The sequence below is a fragment of the Heterocephalus glaber genome, unplaced genomic scaffold, assembly GCF_053883595.1.
Source record: "Heterocephalus glaber isolate CG9 unplaced genomic scaffold, H.glaber_assembly_v1.0 deba00001561, whole genome shotgun sequence".
NCBI lineage: Eukaryota > Metazoa > Chordata > Mammalia > Rodentia > Bathyergidae > Heterocephalus > Heterocephalus glaber.
This window is the reverse complement of record NW_028258349.1, coordinates 14,247,583-14,273,812: the sequence shown is the minus strand read 5'-3', so window position 1 is coordinate 14,273,812 and position 26,230 is coordinate 14,247,583. Positions and strand designations below refer to the sequence as shown.

At 47.4% G+C, this 26,230-nt stretch overlaps 2 protein-coding genes across 11 annotated transcripts in view; both read left to right on the top strand.

Annotated features, from left to right (window-relative positions):
• Window positions 1-5,741: 5,741 nt before the first annotated feature.
• Window positions 5,742-8,068, top strand: LOC101711963 (galectin-7). The gene is made up of 4 exons (XM_004859063.3): window positions 5,742-5,933; window positions 6,249-6,337; window positions 6,954-7,155; window positions 7,883-8,068. Exons 1-4 carry the CDS (start codon window positions 5,919-5,921, stop codon window positions 7,994-7,996), a joined length of 420 nt encoding a protein of 139 aa, XP_004859120.2. The 5' UTR covers window positions 5,742-5,918; the 3' UTR covers window positions 7,997-8,068.
• Window positions 8,069-8,204: 136 nt separating this feature from the next.
• Window positions 8,205-26,230, top strand: part of Capn12 (calpain 12) — a 32,908-nt gene continuing 14,882 nt past the window's right edge. For 9 of the 10 annotated variants that reach the window (XR_002387513.2, XR_015443082.1, XR_002387514.2 and 6 more), the window contains exon 1: window positions 8,205-8,996. The gene's annotated coding sequence lies outside the window, so the exon portion shown is untranslated. The other variant, XM_087191120.1, reaches the window with a different exon arrangement.

Sequence of the window (26,230 nt, the reverse complement as noted above, 5' to 3'; positions counted from 1 at the left end):
GGACCCAGGGCTCTAAGGAGCAATGCTGGTGGGAAGTGGAGCACAGATCCTCCTGCCTCAGCCTCCCAAGTGCTGGGATTAAGGGGGTGTGCACCACCACTCCCTGCAAGAATGGCTTCTTGCAGACCCTTGTTTGGAGCCTGCTCCCCCTGGGAGAAGCACTTGTAAAGCAGAGTTTGAGGATTCAGAGGCCAAAAGGAGCAGCAGTGTAACATCAGATGAGGGTGCCTGAAGCATGCCTAGAAGGGCTCCAGTAAAGTCAGCTCACCTTCCCGGATACACAAAAGCAGCCATTCTTTTCCTTTTGTATGTTGAATACTTCCTGTACAAGGAAGATAAATAATCATGTTCCCAAGAGAGAGCAGAGGACTTGTTGAGCTTTGGTTGCTCTTTCCTGTTATCTTCTTAATAGAGATGCTTGTGTGGTGGGAAAGATTTTGAAAATACACACACACAAGCTGGGTGTGGTGGCACATTCCTGTAATCCCTGCACTCTGGAGGCTGAGGCAGGGGGATTCCCATGAGTTCGAGGCCAGCCTGAACTGCATAGTGAGATCCTGTCTCGAAAACACCCCACAAAATAGAAAAAAATAAAATAAAACATATACACAGAACATATGGGGCAATGCACAGGGAGTTGGCATTGCTGACAGACATTGCTTCTGCTCCCAGCCTTTGGGGCGCTCACCCCTGTGCTAAAGCAATTACTGGCAATGGCAAAGTGACTACTGAAGTCATAATTGTAGTAAATTAGTGCTAATAATTTGGATATTTTATTTTATTTATGGCTGCTCAGGTAACTTCAGCCCTTAATGAAGCATAGGGTTTTTTGTTTTTGTTTTTCTTTTTGAGGGGTACAGAGGTAAAATATTTGGATATAGGACATGTGTTATTCTAACTGCCTTGATGTTCAGGGTGGATTGTAAAATAGAAACTTTTGTGAGATTTCAGAGATTAAGATTATTTTCAAAAAAAGATTTTTTTTTTTTTTTTTTTGGTACTGGGGATCGAACTTGGGACCTTGCGCTGTGAGGCAGGCAGCAGAACCACTGAGCTAAATCCCCAGCCCAAAAAAAGATTATTTTGATAACATTCTTTACAGATTTAAAAAGATGGGGCCTTCTGTTGTCTCACTCGAGTTGAATGAGAAAGTTACTGCATAAAATAACTAACTTGGAATAAACATTTTGCATCAGTTTAAAAAAAAGGATGGGATCTTCTGGCTCCTTCCACTTTTAGAAAAGTCCTAAACTGATAACTAGAACCTGTAGACAAAAATACCAGGAATAAAAGGATCTTTCCCCAGTGGGGGATTCTGTCTGCAGCAAATTCATAATGGACTGAAGCTCCCATACCCTGCAGCCTTAAAATGTAGAAAAAGCAAACCACTCTGAACAGAAGCAGTGAGGGCGTTCTTCCCTCTGAGTCCTTGGTTCTGATTGAGGACAATGTGGACCCCAAAGGTCTCTCTGAAAGGTGCTCCCTGGCTAAGGAGGGTGGGGGAGGCGATGGGAGCCTTTTTCACACACCCTGCCAGACAATGGCCATAAGTTCACTGGCCAAAATCAGAGAAGGAACAGGGTCGCCTCCCCTTGGAGCCAAGTATTTCAGACAGCCACAAAGTGCCTGGTGTGGTTTGAACATGTGTAATCTCAGCACTCTGGAGGCTGAGGCAGGAAGGTCAAAATTTTGACCCCAGGCTGGGCAACTCAACAATTTGCCAAGCACCTGTCTCAAAATAAAAAATAAAGAGCCAGGGATTTAGCTCAGCGGCACTGCACCTGCCTGGCAAGTGCAAGGTCCTGAGTTTGATTCCCAGTATGGGGGGAAAAATACCCCAGGCAGGATATCTTTTTTTTTTTTTTTTTTGGTACCAGGGATCAAACTTGAGTCCTTGCACTTGCAGGGCAGGCTGTGGAACCACTGAGCTAAATCCCCGGCCCTGGATATCAACCCTATGCTTGCAGGAGTATTATTTAAGAGCTGATAAGATAATCAACAGAAAGGAAGAAGAATCTAGACTTTGACCTGCAGCGTGAGGATTGCTCATCATTAGAGGCAGGTTATACATCCTTGCTTGCTTAACGCCTGCCTTTCTGTTGATTATCTGATCAGTTCTGAAATATTTCTGCAAGCACTTTTTTTTTTTGGTACCAGGGATCAAATTCGAGTCCTTGCACTTACGGGGCAGGCAGCAGCACCACTGAGCTAAATCCCCCGCCTTCATCTGCAAGCACTTTTAATACCTAAGTAATTAATGTACTTATTTCCAAGGAAGCTTTTCACTGAAACATACTTATCATTAAAAAAAAAAAGGTGCTGATTTGCCGGGCATGATAGCACATGCCTGTAATTCCAGAATCTGGGTGACTGAGACAGGAGAATTGCTAGTACGAGCCTAACCTGGGCCACTTAGTGACTTAGTGAAACCTTGTCTCAAATATATATATTTTTTTCAAGTATCACAATCAAACTTTAAAAATAGCCGGGTGTGGTGGTGCACTGCTGTCATCCTAGCATGTGGGAGGCTGAGGCAGGTAGATCTCTGTGAGTTCGAGGGCAGCCAGGGCTACATAGTGAGTTCAAAGCCAGCCTGAACTACATAGCAAGACCCTGTCTCAAAAAAATAAACAACAAGAACAAAAAAAATTTAAAAATAAAAAAGGGCTCCTGTCATAGCTCAGTGTGAAGGCCCTCAGTTCAATCCCTAGTATTCCACTTCCCCAAAAAGATGCAGATTTGAACAGAATAGTTCAGTGAGGTTTGTGAAATGTGTGACACCTCTCCCTAGTGTCTTGCCCTAGGAAATCACTGTCACCCCTGAGCACTTCACTGCCACATTCCATTTGCCTTCAACAGAAGGAAGGGCTGGGTGGACTGGTCTTGCAGAATTTAGGCCTCTTTCTGGAAACATTTTAGGTGGCAAAAGTTATAATTGCATACTGCTTTTTTTCTTTCTTATTTTTAGACAGAGTCTCATTAATGCAGCCCAGGCTGGCCTTGACGTACAGTGATCTTCCTGTTTCAGCCTCCTGAGTGCTGGGATTACACAAATGTGCCACCATGCCTGGCTATAGTTGCACCCTGGTTTTTGTGGGAATTTACAATCCCAGGCTGTGTCAGTGTGAATTTTTGTTACCTTTTTTTTTGAAACAGGGTCTTGTTATGTTGCCTAGGCTAGCCTTGCCTTGCACTTAGAATCTTCCTGCCTCAGCCTCCCAAGTGCTGGGGTCACTAGGGTTCATGTTCATGCTCAGCTAATTTAGAACAGTGAAGATGGTTCAGGGTTTGCTTTGGTTTTGTAAGTCAATTTTTTTTTTTTTTGGTACTTGGGATCGAACTTGGGTCCTTAGCTTGCGAGGCAGGTGGTGGAACCACTGAGCTAAATCCCTGGCCCTGTAAGTCAATTTATAAATACAGTGAATGGACCAACTGCTCCTAAGGGAAAGTCTTTTCCCAAGTGTTCACTTCCATTAATAAACCTCACTAATTAAACTCTTAAATATTTTAAGCTGCAGGTTTAATTTTACAATGTAACTATATCTGTGTTTCAGCTTTAATGGTCCAATAAAAATTTCAAGGAATTCTTGTAAATTTAAGCCCTTAAACAGAATAACACACAATGCTGGGAATTTAGCTCAGTGGTTTGAGTTCGATCCCCGGTACAAAAAAAAAAAAAAAATGCTGTCAGAATAACACACAAAATGGTCCTTTCTTTTTGTCTTCTTCCTTTTCTTCCTTCTGTGAAAAATTTGGATCTGAAGCCACTCTGATGGCTGTTTGAGGTTCCCTCTGAACTCAGGTCCTTGTGCTTGCTTGGGAGGCAGGCGTCGAAACCAGAGCTAAATCCCCAGCTTGAGGTTCTTCTCTTGAGGCCGAGAGGACCGAGTGCCCTGAGGGTCTGGGCCTGAGCAGGCACCTGCCCAGGGGGTACAAGGGCAGCAGGTAGGCAGGAGAGGCCACAGGGAGGGGGTGAGTGTGGGGGTGGTCACCACATAGGAGCCGTCAGACAGCCTGGGGATACACAGTCAGCGGAACAGTGGGTGCATCTGACCCTCAGAAGGGAGTCACAGCTCCGGATGCAGGAGGCAGAACAGGAGGCTGAGCCCTGAGGAGGTGAAGTGCAATTGGAGACATCAGTATGCCCTGATGGCTGGAAGAGTCACTGGGGTTTTGTAGGGGTAGAGAGATATTTTATTTTATTTTTATTTTTTGCTTTTTTGAGATAGGGTCTCACTATGTAGCCCAGGCAGGGCTTGAACTCATGGTGATTCTCCTGCCTCAGCCTCCCAAGTGCTGAGATTACAAGGTGTGTGCCACCATGCCCAGTCATAATTTATGTGTTCGAGTTTGTTTTTTTTTTTGCAATGCTGAGGATTGAACCCAAGGCTTTACCATGCTAGGCAAGTGCTCTACCACTGAGCTACACTCCCAGCCTTGAGCGCTATCAAAACATTTATTTAAGCTTGGCATGGTGGCTCATGCCTGTAATTCCAGCACTCTGGGAGGTTGAGGTAGGACTGCAAGTATGAGCCCAGCCTGGGAAACTTAGCAATGTAGGAAACCCTGTCTCAAAATTTTAAGAATAAATAAAAATTTAAAGATTGGGGATATAGCTCAGTGTAGTCCTCAATTCAAACCTTAGTAACGAAAAAACCGATTGTGTAAAATGTATAAGTTAGGGGCTGGGGATTTAGCTCAGTGGTTCCGCCACCTGCCTTGCAAGCACAAGGGCCTGAGTTCGATCCCCAGTACCAAAAACAAATAAATAAATATATGAAATGTATAAGTTGATGCTCGTCAATGTCAGGAAAGGCCGCCTTGACCCCTGGCTGGAGCGCTGGATCTGCCCTTCCCTTGTTAGGTGGCCTGGCTGAGGTACAGCCCCTCCCTAACCTCAGTTTCTCACCTGCACAGTGGGGGCTCGGCAACCTCACCCATTAATATGACTGCCAGGGACCCCTCTCTGAGCTCTTGGTCCCTGAAACTAGACCTTCCCTGGAGGCCCTGGAGTGTGGAGAGGGGGCAGGGAGTCTAGGTGCATAGGAAAAGGAGCTCAGTGACTGGTGTCTCCACCCCAACCTCCCACTCCCAGCCTGCACCTCCCTGGGGCTCTGTGCCACCTGGTGGGTGGGGCAGGTGTGGATCAGTGGGGGGAGGGGACAACAGGAGAGCTGAGGGCGCTGGGAGCAGTTTCTGCCCAGCCTCCCGTCCCCACCAGTCCTGTTCCTTGACTTCCAGAAACTTCTTTCACCACTTTCCTTCATTCCCACACCAGAGTCAAGGGGGAACCCGTGACTGGTCAGGTCTTTGGGTCAAAGGCTCCCACCCACCCTCACCTGCTGTCACTGGACAGAGTGACCACGCCCTGCACACTCAGCTGTGTCAGCCACGCCTGCACATCTGGGGACCCAGAGGCTTCGGGGAGAGCGCTGTTCCTTTGTCTCTCTCATTTCACCCAAGTCCCTGAGCACCAATCATGTGCCTGGGATGCTGTGGGGACAGGGACACAGCACGGGAGCCCAAGTCTAGACTGTTGCTCTTGTGGTGGCTGTGACACCCCTGGGGGGCTGGCGGGGGGCTGAGGGGGGCTGGGGCTGCAGCCCAGGGCAGCTCCACACCCCAAGTTCAGTGCACCCAGCAGCAGCCCCTGTGGGCCAGGCAGCAGAGCAGGGCATCGCTATTCTTCCCCGCTCAGGGATGGGGCAGGGCAGCGGGGCCCCTCAGCAAATGCAGGGCCAGGCAGGAGGAAGACCTGCCCCAGCCTTGCCCGCCTTGCCCGCCTTGCCCCAGGGCCAGGGTCTGTGCCAGGCGTGGGTGCAGGGGGAAGAGGCAGGGTGAGTCAGAGGCCCCACCCCACCTTTACTTGAGGGGCCCCCGCAGCTCTCTGCCACACCGCTGCTGTCCACTGTGCAGCCATGGCAGGGAGCCTGGTGAGTGCTCAAGGCCAGGTGGGGACCTGGACCGAGGCTGGGACGCTCAGGGAGTGGATGGGGGCGCTGTCCCACCCTATCCCAAAGGGCCTCATCCCCTGCCTGGGCTTCCTCCCAGTTTCTCTCCTGGACCAGTTTTCTCTGTATTTCTTGCTTCTCTTCCTGTCTGGGCCTCTCTTTCCTTCCTCTCTGGGACCCTTTCCTCTTCTGCTGGGTGCTCAGCTCCATCTTGGCATTTCCTGTCCCAGGGGCTCCCCTATGGCGTCCCTTTCCCTGCGCCCCCGGTTCAATGTCTCCCCACTTTGAACCTTGCAGAATGTTCCCCACAAGATCTCACTGCCTGACACTGTCCATGCGGGGAGTGTGATGAGAATTCGGGGCTCTGTCCCTGAGAATGCCAGCAGGTGAGACCCCAGGACAGGGGATGGGTGGGGGCTCCAGGCTCAAATAACCCCCAATCCTTGCAGGCCAGAGACAGCAGCCCTGGGCCATCTGTGGCCAGCAGAGTCTTGGAATCCCAGGGCCTTTCTGACTCTGAGTATGATGCACTCACTCTTTGCCCCCCGACCGTGTAGTTTGGTCCCCAAGTGTCCCTAAGGACCCAGCTCTGAGACTCCAGGACTCTGGAAGGAGCCTACAGGGCCAGGGCTGTGCCAAGCAACAGCTGGCCTTGCCAGCCAAGCCTGTGACCTCCTGGGTGTGGGACTTGAGGCCTCCTGGGGTTGGGGGACCCTGGAATTAGCTGTGTCCCAGGAAGTGTGGCTCCTGGTCCCCGGGACCTGGGGTTCCCTGGAAATCTGGTCACCCTGGCCACGAGCACAGGGACTCTGTCCCGGCAGAAGTGTGTGGCTCCCGGGACCTTCTGGCTGCCTTGGGGACCTGGGACCCGAGGCCATGAGTCCAGCCTCCCCTCTGGGCAGTGGGATCTGTCCTGGTCCCTGTACCTGGGGCGCTGGGGACACGGGGAGTGAGGGTCCCAGGCCTGGTGGTTGCTGAGCCCTGCGGCCCACTGTCCCCCAGGTTCCACGTGAACCTGCTGCTCAGCGAGGGGCAGGACTCGGACACCGCCCTGCACTTCAACCCGCGGATGGACGAGGCTGTGGTCGTGTTGAACAGCAAGGCCAGTGGAAAATGGGGCCGTGAGGAGCGCGGCATGGGGCTTCCGTTCCAGCGGGGGCAGCCCTTCGACCTGCTGCTCATCGCCACCGAGGACGGCTTCAAGGTGAGGGCCAGGAGCGGGTGTCCCCGGGGGGGTGGGCTGGTCACAGATCCAGCATCCAGACCCTGTCCCTGCCCTGGGCGCGTGACGTCCGGGCTCTGCTGAGGGTGGGGACAGTGCCCAGATGCGCCGCCTAGCGGGGCGCGGAGGCGACAGCTTCCACCGCCCCAGTGCGGGCCCTGAGCTTCCGCGGAGCATCCGGGGGCTGTGACACGGAAATGATGACAATCACACCAAGCCCACATTCAAAGAGCACGTTTGTACTGTGCAGAACAGGAGCCTCAGTTGATCCTGTTACAAGGAACATTAGCCAAGCCGGGCACGGTGGTGCACACCTGTGATCCTAGCATCTGGGAGGCTGAGGCAGGAGGATTGTGCCCAGTTCTAGGCCATCCTGGGTACATATGTAGTGAGTTCGAGGCCAGCCTGAACTACATAGCCAGACCTTTTCTCACCCCCTCCCAACATAAAGAGTAAAAATTAAAACCCACAAGGCCCGGGGAGCTAGCTCAGTGAATCTGTGCCTGCTTGGCAAGTGCAAAGTCCTGACTGATTCCCAGTGCAGGAAAAGACAAAACCTACAAAGAATTAACATTTAATCACCTTTTCGTTACTGAGGAAACTGAGGCTCGGAGGTGGGCGATGTCCAGGCCACACAGCACTTGCAGCTCTGTGACTGACTGGACTGCGTCCTGGGCCCCGGGATCCTAAGCCGAGTCCCTCCCTGCAGGCGGTGGTCGAGGACACCATCTATTACCACTTCCGTCACCGGCTGCCCATGGGGAATGTGAGGCTGCTGGAGGTGGCCGGTGACGTGCAGCTGCAGTCGGTGACGATGGTCTGAGGGGAGCCTGCTTGGCTGGGGGGGGCGGGGACGGAGCCTGGGATGGCAAATAAAGTGCTTTCGTGCAGTTTCTCTGCTGTGTCCCCTTCCTATATGAGCAAACTGAGTCTCAAAACATTCCAGGCAGCAGGGGAGGCGGTGCCCTTGTAAATCTGCACTCTGGGAGGCTGAAGCAAATGTAACTCTTGGAGATATCTTGGAGGAACCCAGGCTGGGCAATTTAGCTGTTAGTTATATGCTTCACTCTGAGCCATATTTCCGACCTTTTATTTTATTTTAGAGTTACCCGGGCTGGACCTGAATTCCCATAGTGCTGGGATTACAGGCCTAAGTCACCAGGCCCAGGTCCGGTCTGAAAATTTATACCATTTATTCATTCATTCATTCATTCTAGGGGCAGGGGATGCAACGTACAGTGGGAAAGACTTGGGTTCTATCCTCAGTGGCCCGGCCGGAGGGGAGTAGTGGGGACAGTGACTCGGGGTCTCTCAGGGAGTTGCTGTGTGAAGCGGGTTTCAAACCCGAACCGTTAGGGCAAATGCCCGGGTGTGGGGAGGGAGTACGCTGGCCGGGTCTCTGAGCCAACCCACCCGCGGAGGTGGGTGGTGGCTGGTGTGCCGGCCTCTGGGGCCATGAGGGGCTCCGAACATCCGGGTGCACCACATCTGGGTCAACAGTGGCCACAGTGGGTCCCTGGGGAAAAAAGGGGGGAGCAGGCGGCCATCGTCCTGGTCACCCGAGGACCCAGCCCGCTCGAGCAGATGTCCGGCCTCTCCCGCTGTCTCTCTCGAACCGCGGTCCCCTGGCTCCACCCTGGAGAGTCCCGGGAGGGGCTGGGAACCCCGCTGGCGTCACCGCTGGGCCAGGCCCCGCGTGGGGACAGGTCCCCACCTGCGCCTCCCCGGGGCAGACGCGATGGCCCGGGATGCGCGCGGCCACGCCAGGTCCCGGGTGACTGCGGCGGGCGGGACGGGGTCTTCGAGCTCAGACCCCACATCAGGTGCGACTCAAGGCTCTAGGAGTCCCTGGGCCCCCCTAGTGCCGGGGGGTGGTTTTTGTAGGGCCGGGGCCAGCGTGTGCCCCGAGCCTGGCATCCTGGGCGCGCGCTCCGCAGAGCCCCGAACCTGCGCCGCCACCCTGAAGTCCAGGTCGGGGCTCGCGGCCGCTTTTCCGGAACCTGCGAGCCGAGCGGCGCCTCGGTGGGGGCGTCCCGGGCTCTGTGCCCAGAGCTGGTGCAGCAGGCGACTGACGCCCCCTGGCGGCCGCCATGGGCCTTGTCAATTTAACTAATGCGAGCGCGGGAAGCTGGACTCCGCTTGAATGTGACAGTGGCCCGGTGGGAACAGGCGGGCGGGTCCCTGACTCTAGCCCGGCCGGGACTCGGGCTGGGCGGTTCCTTTCCCCCACCCGGTCCAGGAATGGGTTGGCCGAGCTTGGGACAGGTTCCTTCCCACAATAGGGACCTGAGAAAGTCTGGATTCCCTAGTCCTCAGGGGAGAGTTTTGTTTTGTTTTGTTTTTATTATTGTTGATTTTTTGCAGTACTGGGGATTGAATACAGGGCCTTTGTATTGAGCCACATCCCTCTCTGTCTCAGTCTCTCTGTCCTCTCTTTCTGACAAGAGTCTCACTAAATCACTAAATCACCCTGGTTGGTCTTGAACTTGTGATCCTCCTGCCACAGTCTCCCAGAGTGCTGGGGAAAACAGGCATGCGCCACTGTGCCTGGCTCCTGGGTGCATGTTGAATGAGTTTTTATTTGGCTGTGTTAATTACTTATAAATATTTTCAAGCATTTTCCTAAAGCTATCCCTAGGGGAAAGGTTTCAAATGATACAGTGACATGTGAGACGTTGTTGGCATGACTCAGAACAGGGGAACGAGTTTGTGGATTAGAGGACAGCCTCTGCTGTGAATTCCTGATTTTCACCACCACTCTACAGTCGGTATGTGGGAGGCTTTTGTCTGCATTTTGGGTTTTATTGAGACAGGGTCTTGCTATGTAGTTCAGGCTCATCTTAAACTCACCATGCAGCCAAAGCTGGCTGAAATCCTCCCCCTCAGCCTCTCAGAGTGCTGGGATTAGAGGAGTGTACCACCACCTGAAATGGGCCTGGCCCATTGTTATTTTTAAAAATAAGTATTTGTGGGCCAAGGATTTAGCTCAGTGGTGCTGCTGCCTGCCTTACAAGCACAAGGTCCTGAGTTTGATCCCTGGTACAAAAAAATTTTTTTAAATAAATAACAAAAAAATAAAAATAAGTATTTATTAAAAATTAGTATTTGTTTAAAAATTGTATTTCTGTTTCTACCAAAAAAGTCTGCTGGGTTTTTATTAGCATTGTATCAACTCTATAAATCAATTTCGGTAGAGCTGATATCTTTTTTGTTGTTGTTGTTACTGGGGATCGAACTCAGGACCTTGAGCTTCCAAGGCAGGCGCCGGAACCACTGAGCTAAATTCCTGGCCCTGACATCTTAACAATATTGAATCCTATAATTTATGAACTTAATATATATTTATTTTGATCCTCAAAATTTCTGTCATTAATATTTTGTAGTTTTCTTTTTTTGTTGTTTTGTTTTTTTGAGACAAGGTCTCACTATACAGTGCAGGCTGGCCTTGAACACACTGTGTAGCCCAGGCTGGCCTTGAACTCATGACAATCCTCCTGCCTCAGCTTCCCAAGTGCTGAGATTACAGGCATGTGCCACCACACCTGGTGTAAATTTTTTTTTTAATCATGAATGGATGCTGGATTTTCTCCCATCCAAGTACTAAGCAGGCCCAACCCTGCTTAGCTTCTGAGATCAAACGAGATCGGCTGAATTCAGGGTGATATGGCCATAGATTGGATTTTATTTTAGTGTATCTGTTGAGATTTTCGTGTGTTTGTGTGTGTGTGTGTGTGTGCGCGCGCGCGCGTGTATGTGCGCTTTGGACTGGGGATCAAACTCAGGACCTTGTACTTGTGAGGCAGGTGGTGGCACCACTGAGCTAAATCCCTGGCCCCCTGTGGTTTTCTTTTTATACACAATTTGATTTTCTGTTGCTAAACCAACATTGTATTTTGGGTTTAAATATTACTTAATTATGAGTACAATCATTTCTATACACAGGCTGAATTCAGTTTCTTAATATTTTGTCCAAGATTTTTGCTTATTTATTTATTGCAGACTGGAGAGTGAACCCAGGGTCTCTGTGCTAAGATACAACCCTAGCTATTTCTATTTTTTATTATCAGAGAGGATCTTGCTAAGTTGGCCAGGCTGGGCTCTAACATGTGCTGGCAATAAGCCCCAGACTTAGTTTGTCAGTGGAGAAATAAAACACTTAGACACCAAGAAATCTCAACAAGGCAAGTTTATTTCTGCCAGAGAGCGTGCTACACCCCTAAGGTGAGGTGGCAGGCACACCAAGCTGCAGCAATAGGTTCCTTGTATGTCCTAACAGTGGGGAGTAGCTGACCTTCTCCCTATTGGCTGGCTCAAAGGTTCCAACCTATCTCAGTTTTCTAGCTAAGGTGGCGTACATGGGTGGGACCTGAAGGGTTGCTGGGCAAGGTGGCTAAGGGGCTTTGGGGCACAGGAACGGAAAGTCCTTGGCAGGAAGTGTTTCCAGAGTCCAAGCCAATAGTGTATCAGTTTTCCGTGCTTGAAAGCCTCCTGCTTCAGCCTCTCAGAGTGCTGGATTTACAGGCATGGACCACCACAGCCAGCTTCTTTTTAATTTCTCTATGTCACTAGTATTCTTCCTTTCTTCATTCTCGGTCTCCGATTTGCGTCTTCTGTCATTTGTCCCTAGTCAAGCTAAAGTATACTTGTTTTGTTGATCTTTTCAAGCCATTAACTTGCCTTCACTGATTTTTTGCTAATATTTTTATATTTTCTAGTTCATTAATTTGCATTCAGATCTTTATTGTTTCCTTTTTTTGTATTTACTTTGAGATTGATTCACTCTTCTTTCTAGTTCTTTTTGTTTGTTTGTTTGTTTGTTTTTGGTACTGAGGATCGAACTCGGGTCCTTGTGCTTGTGAGGCAGGCAACAGAACCACTGAGCTAAATCCCCAGCCCTTCTTTCTAGTTCTTAAAGTGGAAGGTCGGTGTTGATTTTAGATCGTTCATCCTTGCTAATGTGTATTTAAATATCCCAGCTTCCCTCCATTACTGGCTTAGCTACAGGCCACACATTCTTATATCTTGTGTTTATATTTTTATTCTGCTCAAGAAATTTTCTCAGTTCTCTTTGGATTTCCTCTTTGACACACAGGGGTCATCCAGAAATATGTTGCTTAATTTCTCTGTATTTAGGAACTTCCTAAGTGTCCTTTTAGGATTGGCTTCTAGCTTCTTTCCGTTATAGTTAGAGGTCATGCTTTTGATGATTTTAATTTCTGTAACTATTTGAAATTGGTTCTATGACCTAGCAAATGATCTACTGTGGGAAATTCCCCCCACCACCACCTTTTGTACGAGGGCTCAAACTACAGGCTTTGCACTAAACTACATTCCCAGTCCTTTTTTTGTTGGTGGTGGTTTGTTTTGTTTTGTTTACTTGAGGCAGGGTCTCACTATGTAGCCTAGGCTGGCCTAAAACTCCCAATGACGCTCCTGCCTCAACCTCCTGAGTGGTATTATAGGCGTGCACTACTATGCCTAGGATGCTGGCCATTTTTCACTTTTCATTTTGATTCAAGGTCTTGCTAAGTCATTAAATTGCCGAGGCTGGGCTTCAACTTGCAGTTCTCCCACCTCATCCTCCTAGAGTGCCGAGGTTACAGGTATGTGCCACCATGCCCAGTTTACTCTGGAGAGTTTTCGTTTCTTTTTTTTTTGGTACCGGGGATCGAACTTGGGTCCTTGCACTTGCGCAGCAGGTGGTGAAATCACTGAGCTAAATCCCCGGCCCTGGAGAATTTTCTAAGTGTGCTTGAAACAGCATAACCTAATTTATTTGATGGAGAGATAGGGTGTTAGGTGATAGTATTCCTGTCTCTGAATGCTTGCCAATTTCTTTTTGGAGACAGAGTCACTATATAGCCTTGAGCTCACTATGGAGCTCAGGCTGGCCTTGAACTCATGGTGATCCTCCTCCCTCGTCCTCCCCAGTACTGGGATTACAGGTGTGCACCATCAGCCTGGGCCTAGTGCTTGCCAGTTTCTATACAGTTGTTCAACCAAGTACTGAAAAAAGGGTGTTAAAAATCTATACTTAGAGGGCCGAGGATTTAGCTCAGTGGTTCCGGCGCCTGCCTTGGAAGCGCAAGGTCCCAAGTTGGATCCCCGGTACCAAAAAAAAAATCTTTACTTAGAATTGTTAAAACATCTATTTATCCTTATAATTTTGTCACACATTTCTCATTAGCACGGATTTACACCTGCTATATATATATATCATCTACTGACTCCACATCATTGCATAAGGATCCTTGTCTCAAGTAACTGTTTTTTTTCTTTTTGGCAGTACTGGGAATTGAACTGAGGACCTTGCGCTTGCCAGGCAGGTGCAGCACCACTGAGCTACATCCCTGGCCCCTCAAGTAACATTTTTTATGATTACTTTTTACATTCCATATACCTTTCCATCCTTTTTTTCCTTATATTTATTGTTTTTAACTGCCACACAGAACACAAAAATTGTACATATTACTGGGGCACCATGTGATGTCTCAATGCAGACTTTCCATCCCTTTTAAATTCGCTTGTGCCTTAGATCAAAAACATATTTGTGGACACCATGTGATTGCCACTTGCTTCCTCATCCAGTCTGCGAATGTATTAGTTATCTAAGGCTACATAATAAATTAACCCCCAACACAGCCCTATAAAAACAAACATTTATTGTTTTACTTGGTTGGTTTGTTTCATTGAACTCAGGGCCTTTCCACTGAACTATACCCCCAGCCCTCTTTTGTGTTTTGCTTTGTTTTTTTATTTTGAGATAGAATCTCCACAAGTTGCCCTGGGACTCAAACTGGCAATCCTCCTGCCTCAGCCTCCCAAAGTCCTGGCATTATAGGTGTGTGGCCCTGTGACTGGCTACTTCACACCATCTCAGGAAGTTCCCGCAGCGCTCAGTGCCATTGCATCCTGTGGAAGCCAGTGGGTATGTTGTAGAATCCAAGAGACAGGAGAGACCAATGGGAAACAGGAGGATTCACTTAGGTTTTAGGCAAACACTGGCTAAGTGGACTAATATCCAAAGGAAGAGCAAAGAACAAAAGAGAAGCTCCAGTTTTTATACATTTAGTTGAAGGGGTTGGTCTTTCTAATGACGTAACAGGCGAGTTTATATGAAACAGGACAAAGGCAGATAGTTTTGTAATTTAGCCTTGAAAGAAGACAGAGCCTTGTGAATCTTGTGAGAACAAGATGACATAACCTTTGTTCACAGGACATAGTGGCCAGTTTTATCTGTTCCAGAACAAGGAGTTACAGCTACAGGGGAAGGTGTGTGTGTGTGAGACCTGGTTGTGGAGGGGGGTCCTGCCCAAGGCTGTAAAAAACTTGTTCTCCTTTAAGTTCTGCTTCAGCTAAACTGGGCTGTGTGCATAGCCCGGGGTCATAAGCTGATAATGTGGTTTTTTTCTTCGCTTTTTGAGATGGTCTCACTATGTAGCCCAGGCTGCCCTCAAACTCGCAGCAATCTCCTGCCTCAGCCTCCCAAGGGCTGGGATTACAGGTGTGCACAACCAAGCCTGGCTTCCATTCTTAAATAGCTAAAAAAAAGTGAAAAAAAAAATTATTTCGGGCAGGGGATTTAGCTCAGTGGTTCCGCTGCCTGCCTCGCAACCGCAAGGACCCCAGTTTGATCCCGGTACCAAAAAAAAAAAAAAAAAGATTATTTCATAACATTGAAAATTATATGGAATTCAAATCTTAGTATTCATAAAGTTTTATTAGAGCACGACAACGCGCGTTCAGGTGTGCATCATCTAGTGGTGGCGTGTGCACCTTCTTAGGGAGTCCAGGCCTTGGGACACCGCCAGTGCATCACTGCACAGCCCTGCGTGGGGCAGGCACGCGGCCAGGATGCCTGCGCAGTTGAGGAAAGGAGGCTGCACCAGGATCCAGCGCAGGAAGCGCAAGAAGCTCAAGAAGCGCAGGAAGCAGGGCGGGGCCCAAGCCGGGAGCTACGGGGTCTCCTAAAACCAGTTTGAAGTGACAGCACCGCTTCTGCCATATTCTCCAGTCACATGTGCCACCCTGGTACAGCTTGGGGGGGACCACAGAAGGGAGGGAACACCAGCAGTTAGGGGTGAGAGGTCACCTTGGGGGCTAATTACTATAATTTTTTCTTTTCTTCCTCCCCTCCCCTCTGTGTGCCTCTCCCCTCTTTCTTTTCTGCGCGCTGGGGATGGAACCCAAGGCCTTGTGCATGCTACTCTAAGCATGTGCTCTACCACTAAGCTATGCTCCCAACCCGAAATTTTATTTTTTTTTTTGCTATACTAGGGACTGAACCCGGGCCTTCACACTGAACTACGTCCTCTACCTAGCCCAGGGTGATTTGAACTTGTGATCTCCTGCCTCAGCCTCCCAGAGTGCTAGGATTATAAAACGTGTGCAACTTGTGGATTGTTTTGACTTGTTAATTGCACACCAAATTCTTCAGCAGGCTGGGGTGTAGCTCAGTGGTAGACTGCTTCAGACCATGCTCCAGGTTTGATTCCAAACACCGAAAAAAATCTCCAATATGATAAGGTGCATTTCTAGGCTTCCTTTTGTCTGCCATTGTTCTATTTTTGTGTTACTATAACATTGTTGAAATACACTGATACGTAGTGCGATACTTTTCCTTATTAAATTTTCCTTCAGAGAAACTTCAATAGGATGTTTCAATTCTCCTTGTAGGTTTTTCACTAAGAGCTCTATTGAGGAATAATTCACATCCAAGTTACCCATTTAGCCAGGCGTGGTGGTGCATACCTCTAATCCCAGCACTCAGGAGGCAGAGGCAGGAGGATCTCAGGGAGTTCAAGGCCAGCCTGGGCTACATAGTGCGCTCAAGGCCAGGCTGAACTATAGTGAGAGCCTGTCTCAAAGAAAGAAAGCAAAATAAAACACCATGTTACCCATTTGAAGTGTGCAGTTTAGTGGTTTTTGTATGTTGATGGGATCCTGGCGTCGTTACTGCAACCTAATTTTAGCACTTTTTTTTTTTTGGTACCAGGGATCGAACTCAGGTCCTTGCGCTTTCGAGGCAGGTGCCGGAACCACTGAGCTAAATCCCCGGCCCATTTAGCACATTTTTATCACCTTAAAAACTCCATACCCATTAGTAACCACCCCTCCATTTCCCATCCCAGACTCCCAGTTCAAAGCAATCTACTTTCTGTACAATTCGCTGTTCTGTGGCACTTCGTATGCACAGAATAAATGCAGCATGTGGCCCGTTGTTCTGGCTTCTGTCACTTAGCATAATATTGACACCACAGGGGCTCATGTAGTCCTATAATCCCATAGGCTGAGGCAGGAGGATTGCAAGTTCAAGGACATCCTGGGGAATTTAGCAAGATCCAATCTCAAACAAAAACAAAAACAGTGTAACATTTTCAGGGTTTGTCCACAATGTCTGCTTATAGCACATATCAGTGCTTCTTCATTTTTAAAAATTTAATTAATTTAATTTATTGCAGTCCTGGGGATTGAACCTAGGGCCTTGACACTGAGCTACATCCCCTGCCCTTTTTAATTTTTTAAAATTTTGAGAAAGAGCCTCCCTGAGATCCCAGGCAGGATTCTGGCTTGAAGTCCTCCTACCGCAGACTCCTAGAGCGCTGTCACAGTGTGGGCCCCACGCCCACTACCCCATCCCTTTCTGAAGCTGAGTGGATCCACTGTATGGGTCTGTGCATTCATCAGCCAGCGTCCCAGCTTGTCCCCACTTTTCACCTATTTTGAGGAATGCCACTGTGAGCCTTTATGGAAAGCTATTGTGGGACCTGCTTTCCTTCCTTTTGGAGGGTTACCTGGGAGCAGGATTTCTTGGTCACCCAAAGTGTGCCATTTCTAGGAACTGCTGAGCATTTTCCCAAAGCAGCAACACTGTTTTCAACTCCCATTAGCAGTGCTTGTGTCTCAGTTTCACCACATCTTTGCCAACACTTCTCATTGTCTTGGCCCGGGGATTTACCTCAGTGGTGCTGGCACCTGGCTGGCAAGCAAAAGGTCCTGAGTTCGATACCCGGTAGCAAGAAAAAAACAAACAACCAAAACACATTGTCTTCTTCCTTACAACCACCGTAGAGTGTGGAGTGGGGTCTTGTGGATTTGATTAGCATTTTCCTAGCAACTAATGGTACAGAGTGTCTTTTCATGAGCTCTTTGGTCACTTGTATAGCTTCTTTCAAGATATTTCTATTGAAATTCTTTGTTCAAGGCTGGTGATGTAGCTCAGTGAGAGAGCCCTTGCCTAGCATGGACAAGGCCCTGGGTTTAATCCCCAGCATCAGGCTGGGCTGGAACTCACAGTGATCCTCCTGCATCAGCCTCCTGGGCACTGAGAGTACAGGCATGTGCCAACATGCCTGGATATCTATCTCACATATACACAGAGAAATTTCAAGGAATTGGCTCATGCAATTATGGGGCTGGCAAATGCAAAACCTGCAGGGTGAGCCCACAGGTTGGAGACCCAGGAAAGAGCTGATGTTGCAGTTCCGGTCTGAGGGCAGGCTGGCTGCTAGAAGAATTTCCTTTTTTGGAAGGGAGCTCAGCCTTTTTCTTTAAGCCTTCTATGAATTGGATTCCACACATATTATTGAGGGTAATCCGATTTAGTTGAAGTCTATTTTTTCTTCCAGTACTGGGGATCGAACTCAGGACCTTGAGCTTGTGAGGCATGCACAGCTCAAAATCTATTGATTTAAAGGTTTATTTCATATTTGCAATGTCAGGTTCATGAGTTTGAGGCAAGCCTGGACTACACAGTTTAAGACTCTCAGAAAAATAATAAGCCTTCACAATTCGGGTGTGCACACTCAGGAGGCTGAGGCAGGAGAATCTTGAGTTCACAACCAGCCTGGGCTAAGTAGCAAAACTGTGTCTTGAAAAAAAGAAATAAAGGCCGAGGATTTAGCTCAGTTTTTTTCGCCATCTGCCTTGCAAGCAGTTTGATCCCCGGTACCAAAAAAGAAAAGAAATAGAAAATAAAAAGGCTTCAAATGTGCTTGTATAACTATGCGGGCACTGTGGTCTGGCTGGTTGACATAGAAAATCAACTATCATACGGTCCCTTATCAGACATATGATTATAAAGTATGTTCTCTATTCTATGATCTAGGAGTTGTCTTTCACCTTCTTTATGATATCAGTTGCACTATAAAGGTTTTTTTTTTTGGTACCAGGAATCGAACTGCTTGCAAGGCAGGCAGCGGAACCACTGAGCTAAATCCCCAGCCCTGTGAAGCTTTTTAATATGTAGCTATATCTATCTTTTTGTTTGTTTGTTTTTTGTTTTTAGAGACAGAGTCTTGCTGTGAATTCAGGCTGGCCTTGAATTCATTATGTACCCCCGGCTGACCTCAAACTCATAGAAATCCTCCTGCCTCAGCCTCCTGAGTGCTGGAATTACAGGTGTGCACCACTATGTCTGACTATTTTTTCTTTTATCCTATAGTTTGGGCGATATATATAAGAAACTATTGCCTAAACCAAGGTTACAATTTTCTCTTATGTTTCCTTCTAAATTGATCATTCTTCTATTTAAGTCTTTGATCCATTTTGAGTTAATTTTTGTGTATTTTGTGAGATACGAGCCCGGCTTAGATTTTTTTTGTTTACATGTGGACTCCCAATTGTCCCAGCATTTGTTGAAAACAACATATTCCCCCATTGAATTGTGTTGGCTCCATTGTCAAAATTTGTAATTTTTTTTTTTGGTACCAGGGATCAAACCTGGGACCTTGCGCTTGCAAGGCAGGCACTGGAACCACTGAGCTAAATCCCCAGCCCTTATTTTAGGTGTTTTCTACTGACGCAGGAGAAGAAATATGAAAATATCATATCTCCTAAGCTGTTAGATGTCTGATACAGAGTTTGTGTTCTCTAAAATTGAAGAACGAATTCTAGGAACAACGGAGGTTAAGAGTAGGAAGAGATTTATTGAGAGGAAAGCTCCTGAGAGGCAGGAGGGGAATCTGAGTGGGGTAGCCCCCACTCTACAGGGAAGTTTTATAGAGCAAGGACCCGAGTTCAATCCCCAGTACCAAAAAAACAAAAAGAAGAAGTTTTATAGAGCAAAACCCACATGAGTACAATGTGGGTTACAGCTATGGCTAGCCAATCAGGTTATGGGCATAGTCACTTAGGAAATAGTGATCCATGGGGAAACAAGTCACATAACAAGGGTGCATGGAAAGAGCACAGAATTTCTTAGGAAATGATGAGTCTGGAGGTTTTGGTCACCCGTGGGGTGACTGATGTCTATCAAGACTTCATTAGGCCTGGTATTTATCTTTTTTTTTTTTTTGGTACCAGGGATCGAACTCTCGGGACCTTGCATTTTCGAGGCAGGCAGCGGAACCACTGAGCTAAATCCCCAGCCTTCCTGGTGTTTATCTTCTGAGGAAGTACGCAGGCCTGGTCATCTTGTCTTTATCTTGAGGCCTGGTCTCTAATAGATGTGTCTCTGGCCAAGGTTGTGATGTGTTTTACCTTTTAGTGTCTTGAGGGCCTAGCCCTATCTGACTGCCTATAATATTTCTATTTAACTAGGGCCAGGGATTTAGCTCGGAGGCACCACACCCGCCTTGCAAACACAAGGTCCTACTTTGATCCCTGGTACCGGTGGGAAAAAAATATTTCTACTTAACTTAGCCATCTATAATACTACCTTTCCTTGAGCAGAGCATAAGAAACCAGTAAATGTCTGTGGTTCACCTGGAGGCTGGTGTTCACTCGGTAGCTTCAGAGGGGTCTGGGTGCCAGTGCCAGTGATGAGGCTATGGCCAAGGTCACCTCAAATGAGCTTTTCATGGAAGGAGTTCAGAGTCCCCAGGACAGCTTGCTGGTACTGCAGTGGCTCACAGGACAGGTTGTGTGGCCATGTTGCTTCTGTATCACCAGAGGCTCTGTACATCCAGCTCCTCGGGCTGCTCAGGCCTCTGCTCTGCCTCCTGTGGCTTAGTTGTCAAGCACACTTGTGTCCAATTGGGTCATGTTTACATATCAGGTATTTGTGTGTGTGTGTGTGTGTGTGTGTGTGTGTGTGTGTGAGAGAGAGAGAGAGAGACAGAGTCTTGCTATGTAAGTTGGGTTTGGGCTGGTCTTATACTCCCCATGTAGTCCAGGCTGGCCTTGAACTCGTGGTGATCCTCTGCCTCAGCCTCCCAAGTGCTGGCATTACCGGTGTGCACCACTATACTGGGCCAATCCCCACTTTTGCACTGCTCACTCGCATAGTGAATGTGGGTACCGAGCACCTGCTTCGGACATCACAAATGCAGACTGCCAAACAGCATGTGTCTCCTGCTGATAGATATGTCGAACTTCTCCCAGGAATCATCTCACCGGGAAACTGAGCTTGCATCCACTGGGCATCGAGATCTAATGCCAGTCTCCGGGACATTGGCTTGCTTGTCGTCTGGGATGAACAACCAGGGGCACCAGCAGAAAACCTCTGAAGGGGGAGAAAGAGATGACAGAAGGGACCCGAGGGCTGGGGTGTAGCTCAGCGGTAGGACACTGGCCTAGCAGGGGCCGGGGCCTGGGTTCAAGCCCCAGCATTGCAAGAAACGAACAGAATATGTCCATCCAGATGTAATGAGTCCACTTTATTTGGATTCCGATTCAAATAAATCACTAATAGTTTTTTTTTTGTTATTTTTGGTACTGGGGATCAAACTCAGGACCTTGTGCTTGTGAGGCAGGCAGTGGCACTACTGAGCTAAATCCCTGGCCAGATCACTAATAATTTTTTTTAAAATAAATTTTATTTTATTTTGTCTCATTCCCTCTTCAAGACCCCTTCCCTCCCATTTCCATGTTTTTCTTCTATTTCCATTTTTTTCTTGTCCTTTCCTTCCTTTCTTCCTCCTTCCTCCCTTGTTCCCCTTCCCATTTGAACACTTTCTTCCCATTTCCCAACATCCTAACAATTTTAACACATTAATGAGACAATTGGAAATATGGAGACTGAACACTTGATGACGATATTATAGAGCTACTGTTCATGTTTTAGGTGTGACAGTAACATTCAGGTATTAGTGTGCCTTAAGAGCTTTGAATCTTTTTTTTCAGCTGGGCATGGTGGTGCTCATCTGCAATCCCAAGCACTTAGGAGGCCGAGGCAGGAGGATCACCACAAGTTTGAGGCCAGCCTGGGCCACATAGTGAGTTCAAGCCCAGCCTGACCTACATAGCAAGACCATGTCTCAGAAAACAAACCAAAACAAGAGTTTTTATCTTTTTAGGTTTTTTGACACAAGGTCTCACTATGTAGTCCAGGTGGGCCTTGAACTCACTATGTTTCCCAGACTGATCCTCCTGCCTCAGCCTCCTGAGTGCTGGCATCACAGGCATGTGCCACCATGCCTGGCCAAGACTATCTTTTATTTATTTATTTATTTATTTATTTATTTATTTATTTATTTATTTATTTTTTGGTACCGGGGATTGAACTCCGGTCCTTGCACCTGCACAGCAGGCGGCGAAACCACTGAGCTAAATCCCTGGCCTCCAAGACTATCTTTTAGAGAAAAACATGGAAATATTTACAAAGGCAGTGAAATGCCATCTGGCATTTGCATCAAAAGTACTCTAGCAGGGACCGGGTATTTAGCTCAGTGGTGCCACCACCTGCCTCGCAAGCGCAAGGACCCAAATTCAATCACGGTACCCCCCCCCCCACAAAGTACTCTAGTGATGGGCTGCAGATTTAGCTCAGTGGTTCTGGTGCCAGCCTTGAAAACGAAAGGCCCTGAGTCCAATCCCTAGTACCAAAAACAAAAAAAGAAAAGAAAAGAAGTGTATCAGCCAAGCATGGTGATGCATGCCTGTGATGCCAGCGCTCAGAAGGCTGAGGCAGGAAGATTGTTGGGAGTTCAAGGCCAGCCTGGACTGCATGGTGAGATCCTGTCTCAAAAAACAAAAAATAGGACCCGGGATTTAGCTCAGTGGTTCCGCCGCCTGCCTCGCAAGCACAGGGTCTGGAGTTCGATCCCCAGTACCAAAAAAAATAAACAAACAAAAAACAAAAAACAGAACAACAAAAATAAGTATATCATATCAGGAGTCTCCTGAAGCTTGTTTTTCTGTACCAGGGATTGAACTCAGGACCTTCTGCTTACAAGGCAGGCGGTGGCACCACTGAGCTAAATCCCTAGCCCTCCTGAGGCTTGTTTTTGCTCTCAATGTCTTTTCTTTCCTTTTTCCAGTACTGGATTGAGGGTTTGTTTTTTGTGTTTTTTTTGGTAGTGGGGATCGAACTCAGATCCTTGCACTTACGAGGCAGGCGACAGAACTATTGAGCTAAATCCCCAGGCCTTCAATACTGGAGATTGAACCCAGGACTTTCACATTGAGCTTCAACTCCAGCCCTTTTTTAGTTTTTATTTTGAGCCAGGTTCTGGCTAAGTCATCACTAAGTTGCCCAGGCTAGACTCGAATTTGCAGTCCTCTTGCCTCAGCCTCCCAAGTGCTGGGATGACAGGTGTGCACCACCACGCCCGGCTGTGTGTACATTTCTTTAGGGCTCACCATCACCCTGGTGTGTGTGTGGTGTTGATTCTAGGAGTCCAGTATCTTTAGATGCCAAAGTTCCTTGTATAAAATGGCACAGCAATTTCATATGAACTATGCACATCTACCCACGTATTTCAAATCATTCTAGGTGACTTATAAGACTCATCACACACACAAAAAGACTCATCACAATGTAAATGCTTTATAAATACAGTAAGTTCCTGACATACGAATGAGTTCCATTCCAGGAGAAGTTCATAAGTCAGATTCATTCGTAAATCTGATAAAGTGAGTCTTAGACACCTTTAACACAAATATGCAATATACATTGCTTTGTGCTTCCTAGCAGTCCCCTCTGAATCACTGCTGCTTTTCCTCTTGTTTCCAAACATCCTGGGCTCTGACTGAGCACTGTACTACTGTACACTGTCGCACTGTACAGTAACCACACAGCGGCACAACTGTGACAGTGTCCAGAAGACACGTGAGCTACTTCCAAGATTTGTTTGCATCTAGGAATGTTCAGAATGTAAGGTCCAATTGCATCTCTGAAAGTTCACAGCTCAAATATTCATAAGTCGGGGACTTACTGTAGTTCTACTGTACTGTTTAGGGAAGAATGACAAGGAAAAAGATCTAAGTCAGGCATGATAGCTTCTGACTGTAATCCCAGCACTATGGGAGGCTGAGGCAGAAAGCTCTCAAGTTTGAGAATCTGGGTAATTTAGATCCTAACCAAGACCCTATCTCATAATTTAAAAATGGAGCTGGGGATGTAGCCTGGGTGAATGCCCTGGGTTCAATCCCCAGTACTGAAAAAAGGTCTTTTTTTCTGAATATTTTTTATCTGCCATGGGTTGGGTCTACAGATGAGAAACTGTTGGAGGTGGAGGGCCAATTCCTGGGAGTGGAATTGCTGAGGTACGGGGCAGGCATTTATTAATGCCTGATGGTCTTCCAGAGTATTTGTACCAGGTTACTTGTACAATTCTCTCCACCAGGTCTGTTGGTCCACATTCCCACTAACACTTGGTATTTTCAGGTTTCTTGATTTTTCCCTAATCTAGTGGATGTGTTACTCCTGTGTTCCTAATCAGCATTTCCCTGAGCATGAGGATGTTTTCATGTTTTTTTGGCCATTGAGTCTGCAATTGCTTATTTACATTTTTTGCTTATTTTCCTATTAGGAACAAATGCTTTTTTTTTTTTTTGAAATAAATGCTTTTTTTTAATAGGAGTATTTTTATTTTATTCTATTTTATTTTATTTTATTTTTTTCTGGTACCGGGGATCAGACTCAGGACCTTGTGCTTCAGAGGCAGGCGCAGCACCACTGAGCTACATCCCTGATCCCCCGTAAGCAAGTTTTTACATGGGGCAGCTGCTTCCTGGATAGTTGGGGGCCGGGTGGGCCTTGGCCTTGGGTTGTGTGGGGCACAGCTTAAGCATCGTTCGTAAACACCCCGAACCACGGCACATAGAAATGGTGATCTAATAATGTTTTTAATGCTGTCTTTCCCATGTGAGGTCCCTGATGGAATTGTTTTACGAACCTGGGGCCCAGCACTTTGGGGGTGGCTAGTCCTTTTTTTGGTACCAGGGATCAAACTCAGGACCTTGTGCTTGCGAGGCCGACGCTGGAACCACTGAGCTAAATCCCCGGCCCTATTGTCACTTTTTTTCTCATCCCTTGCTTCCGTTCTCCCCCCTTCCTCCCTTGTTCCCTTTCCCATTTCCCAACATCCGTTATACATTTCAGTCCTTATTTCCACTTTCAGTTCCTCACACTTGGTTTCTTGTTAATAGTCCCCTCAGACTGGGGCTGCCAGAAGGAGGTCATCTACACACTGCAGCAGGGTGCAGCTGTCCCCTGATGTGATGAAAGCTTGGAGGTCCACAGCCAGTGCCTCTCCAAAGAGTGTGGGAGAGTTTTAAACCCTTGAGCAAGCCCAGTCCAGGGCAGCTGTGTTTTTTGTGTCTGTGATGATATCTTCCCACTGAAATGTAAAGATGGGCTGGGTGACTGGCACAAGAGGCAAAACAGAAAAAGCATCTTTCAAGTCCAATGAGTAAACTGGGCAGCACTTGCTGGAGTAAGCCCCATTAGTATGTACAGATCTGGACAGAACATAGGTCCCATGTTAGTCTGTATTCATGTGTCCCTGACTTACGTACTGGCAGGCATGGGGTGTTCCAGGATGACTGGCATCTAGCCAGGATCCCATGCTCTAAGAGCCACTTTAAATGTCCTTGAATGTTTAGTATGGCTTCCGAGAGGAGGGAGTATTAGTGAATTGAACTGGAGTTGCTCCCAGGATTAGGTCTATTATTACTTTTTTTCTTTTTGGTACTGAGGATCAAACTCAGGACCTTGCACTTGCAAAGCAGGTGGCAGAACCACTGAGCTAAATCCCCAGCCCTATTACTTATGTTTGATTTACAGCTAGCCCTGTGGGTTGTCTTTAGTTTACACCCTGGGAATCTCGTGTGCCAGTCCATGTACACTTTTTGCCCCGCTATAACATATCTTTTAGGTAGGCAAAATAGTCTCTTCTCTGGAACCCCAGTGGCTCTTACAATAGTCATATATATTTTTTGGGGGGGATAATGACCTAATAGGTTGTGTCATCACCAAATGCTCGGCTCTGCTGTCTACCATAAAGTCTATCAGTTGGCCCCCTATATGTCTGTGGGCTCTTTGGGGGTCCTAAAGGGAATGGAGCCAGTCTGGCTTAGTCCTTGTACACTTTAGTTCTTGCTAGTCTAATGAGGCCACTGTCTGGTTTCTCCCAGAGTGATAGCCTTTAGCAGGTGATCTCCTAGTTTTGGAATTTTTATTATCTCTGTCATCATTTGCTGGACTTTCATTTTTCTGATGCCCATACTTTTTACATTGTGCACACTGATCCTGATCTAACTTTGGTTGACTGGCAGATCCCGGCTTGGTTTGGCTCCTGTTTTGTTTATGTCTGTGTTTTTGTCTCTTAGTGATCTCTGTCTTTTTCTCTGTAAGCACTGTCTTCAACAGATCCTTTTTGTTTTTGAGCCTCTACTTAGCCTCCCATTTTGCCTTCCAGCCTCGGTTAGTATACACCTTGGTGGCTACCTCTAAGAGATGGGTTGCATTTATATTGGCAAAACCTTCTAACTTTTGTAGTTTGTGCCTGAAGTCTCCCTGGGCTTGGCCTACAAAGATAGCATTTACCATGTGCTGATTTTTAGTGGCCTCAGGATTAAAGAGAGTGTCTTGGCCATTCTCCATCTCTGGTTATTATTTTATGTATATTTTCAATTGTTCCCCTGTCCAGCCACCCCATATCAAAGGAAGGCCAATTTATTTCACAAAGAATTTTAACCTTGGGTTGGGGGGTCAGCTTTACTCCATAGTCTCCTGTATAGTCTCTTTTAAAGTTTTTTTTAACAAACTTTTTTTTTTGGTACCAGGGATTGAACTTGGGTGTTTGCGCTTGTGCAGCAGGTGGCGAAACCACTGAACTAAATCCCCAGCCCCAGCAAACTTTTTTTTTGTGGTACTGGGGATCGAACTCGG

What these genes read in the sequence shown, in the direction of transcription:
- LOC101711963 (XM_004859063.3), top strand. An exon ending in GTCCCTGAGAATGCCAGCAG is followed by an intron (nt 6,338 to 6,953) that starts GTGAGACCCCAG and finishes ACTGTCCCCCAG; the next exon opens with GTTCCACGTGAACCTGCTGC. An exon ending in CCACCGAGGACGGCTTCAAG is followed by an intron (nt 7,156 to 7,882) that starts GTGAGGGCCAGG and finishes CCCTCCCTGCAG; the next exon opens with GCGGTGGTCGAGGACACCAT.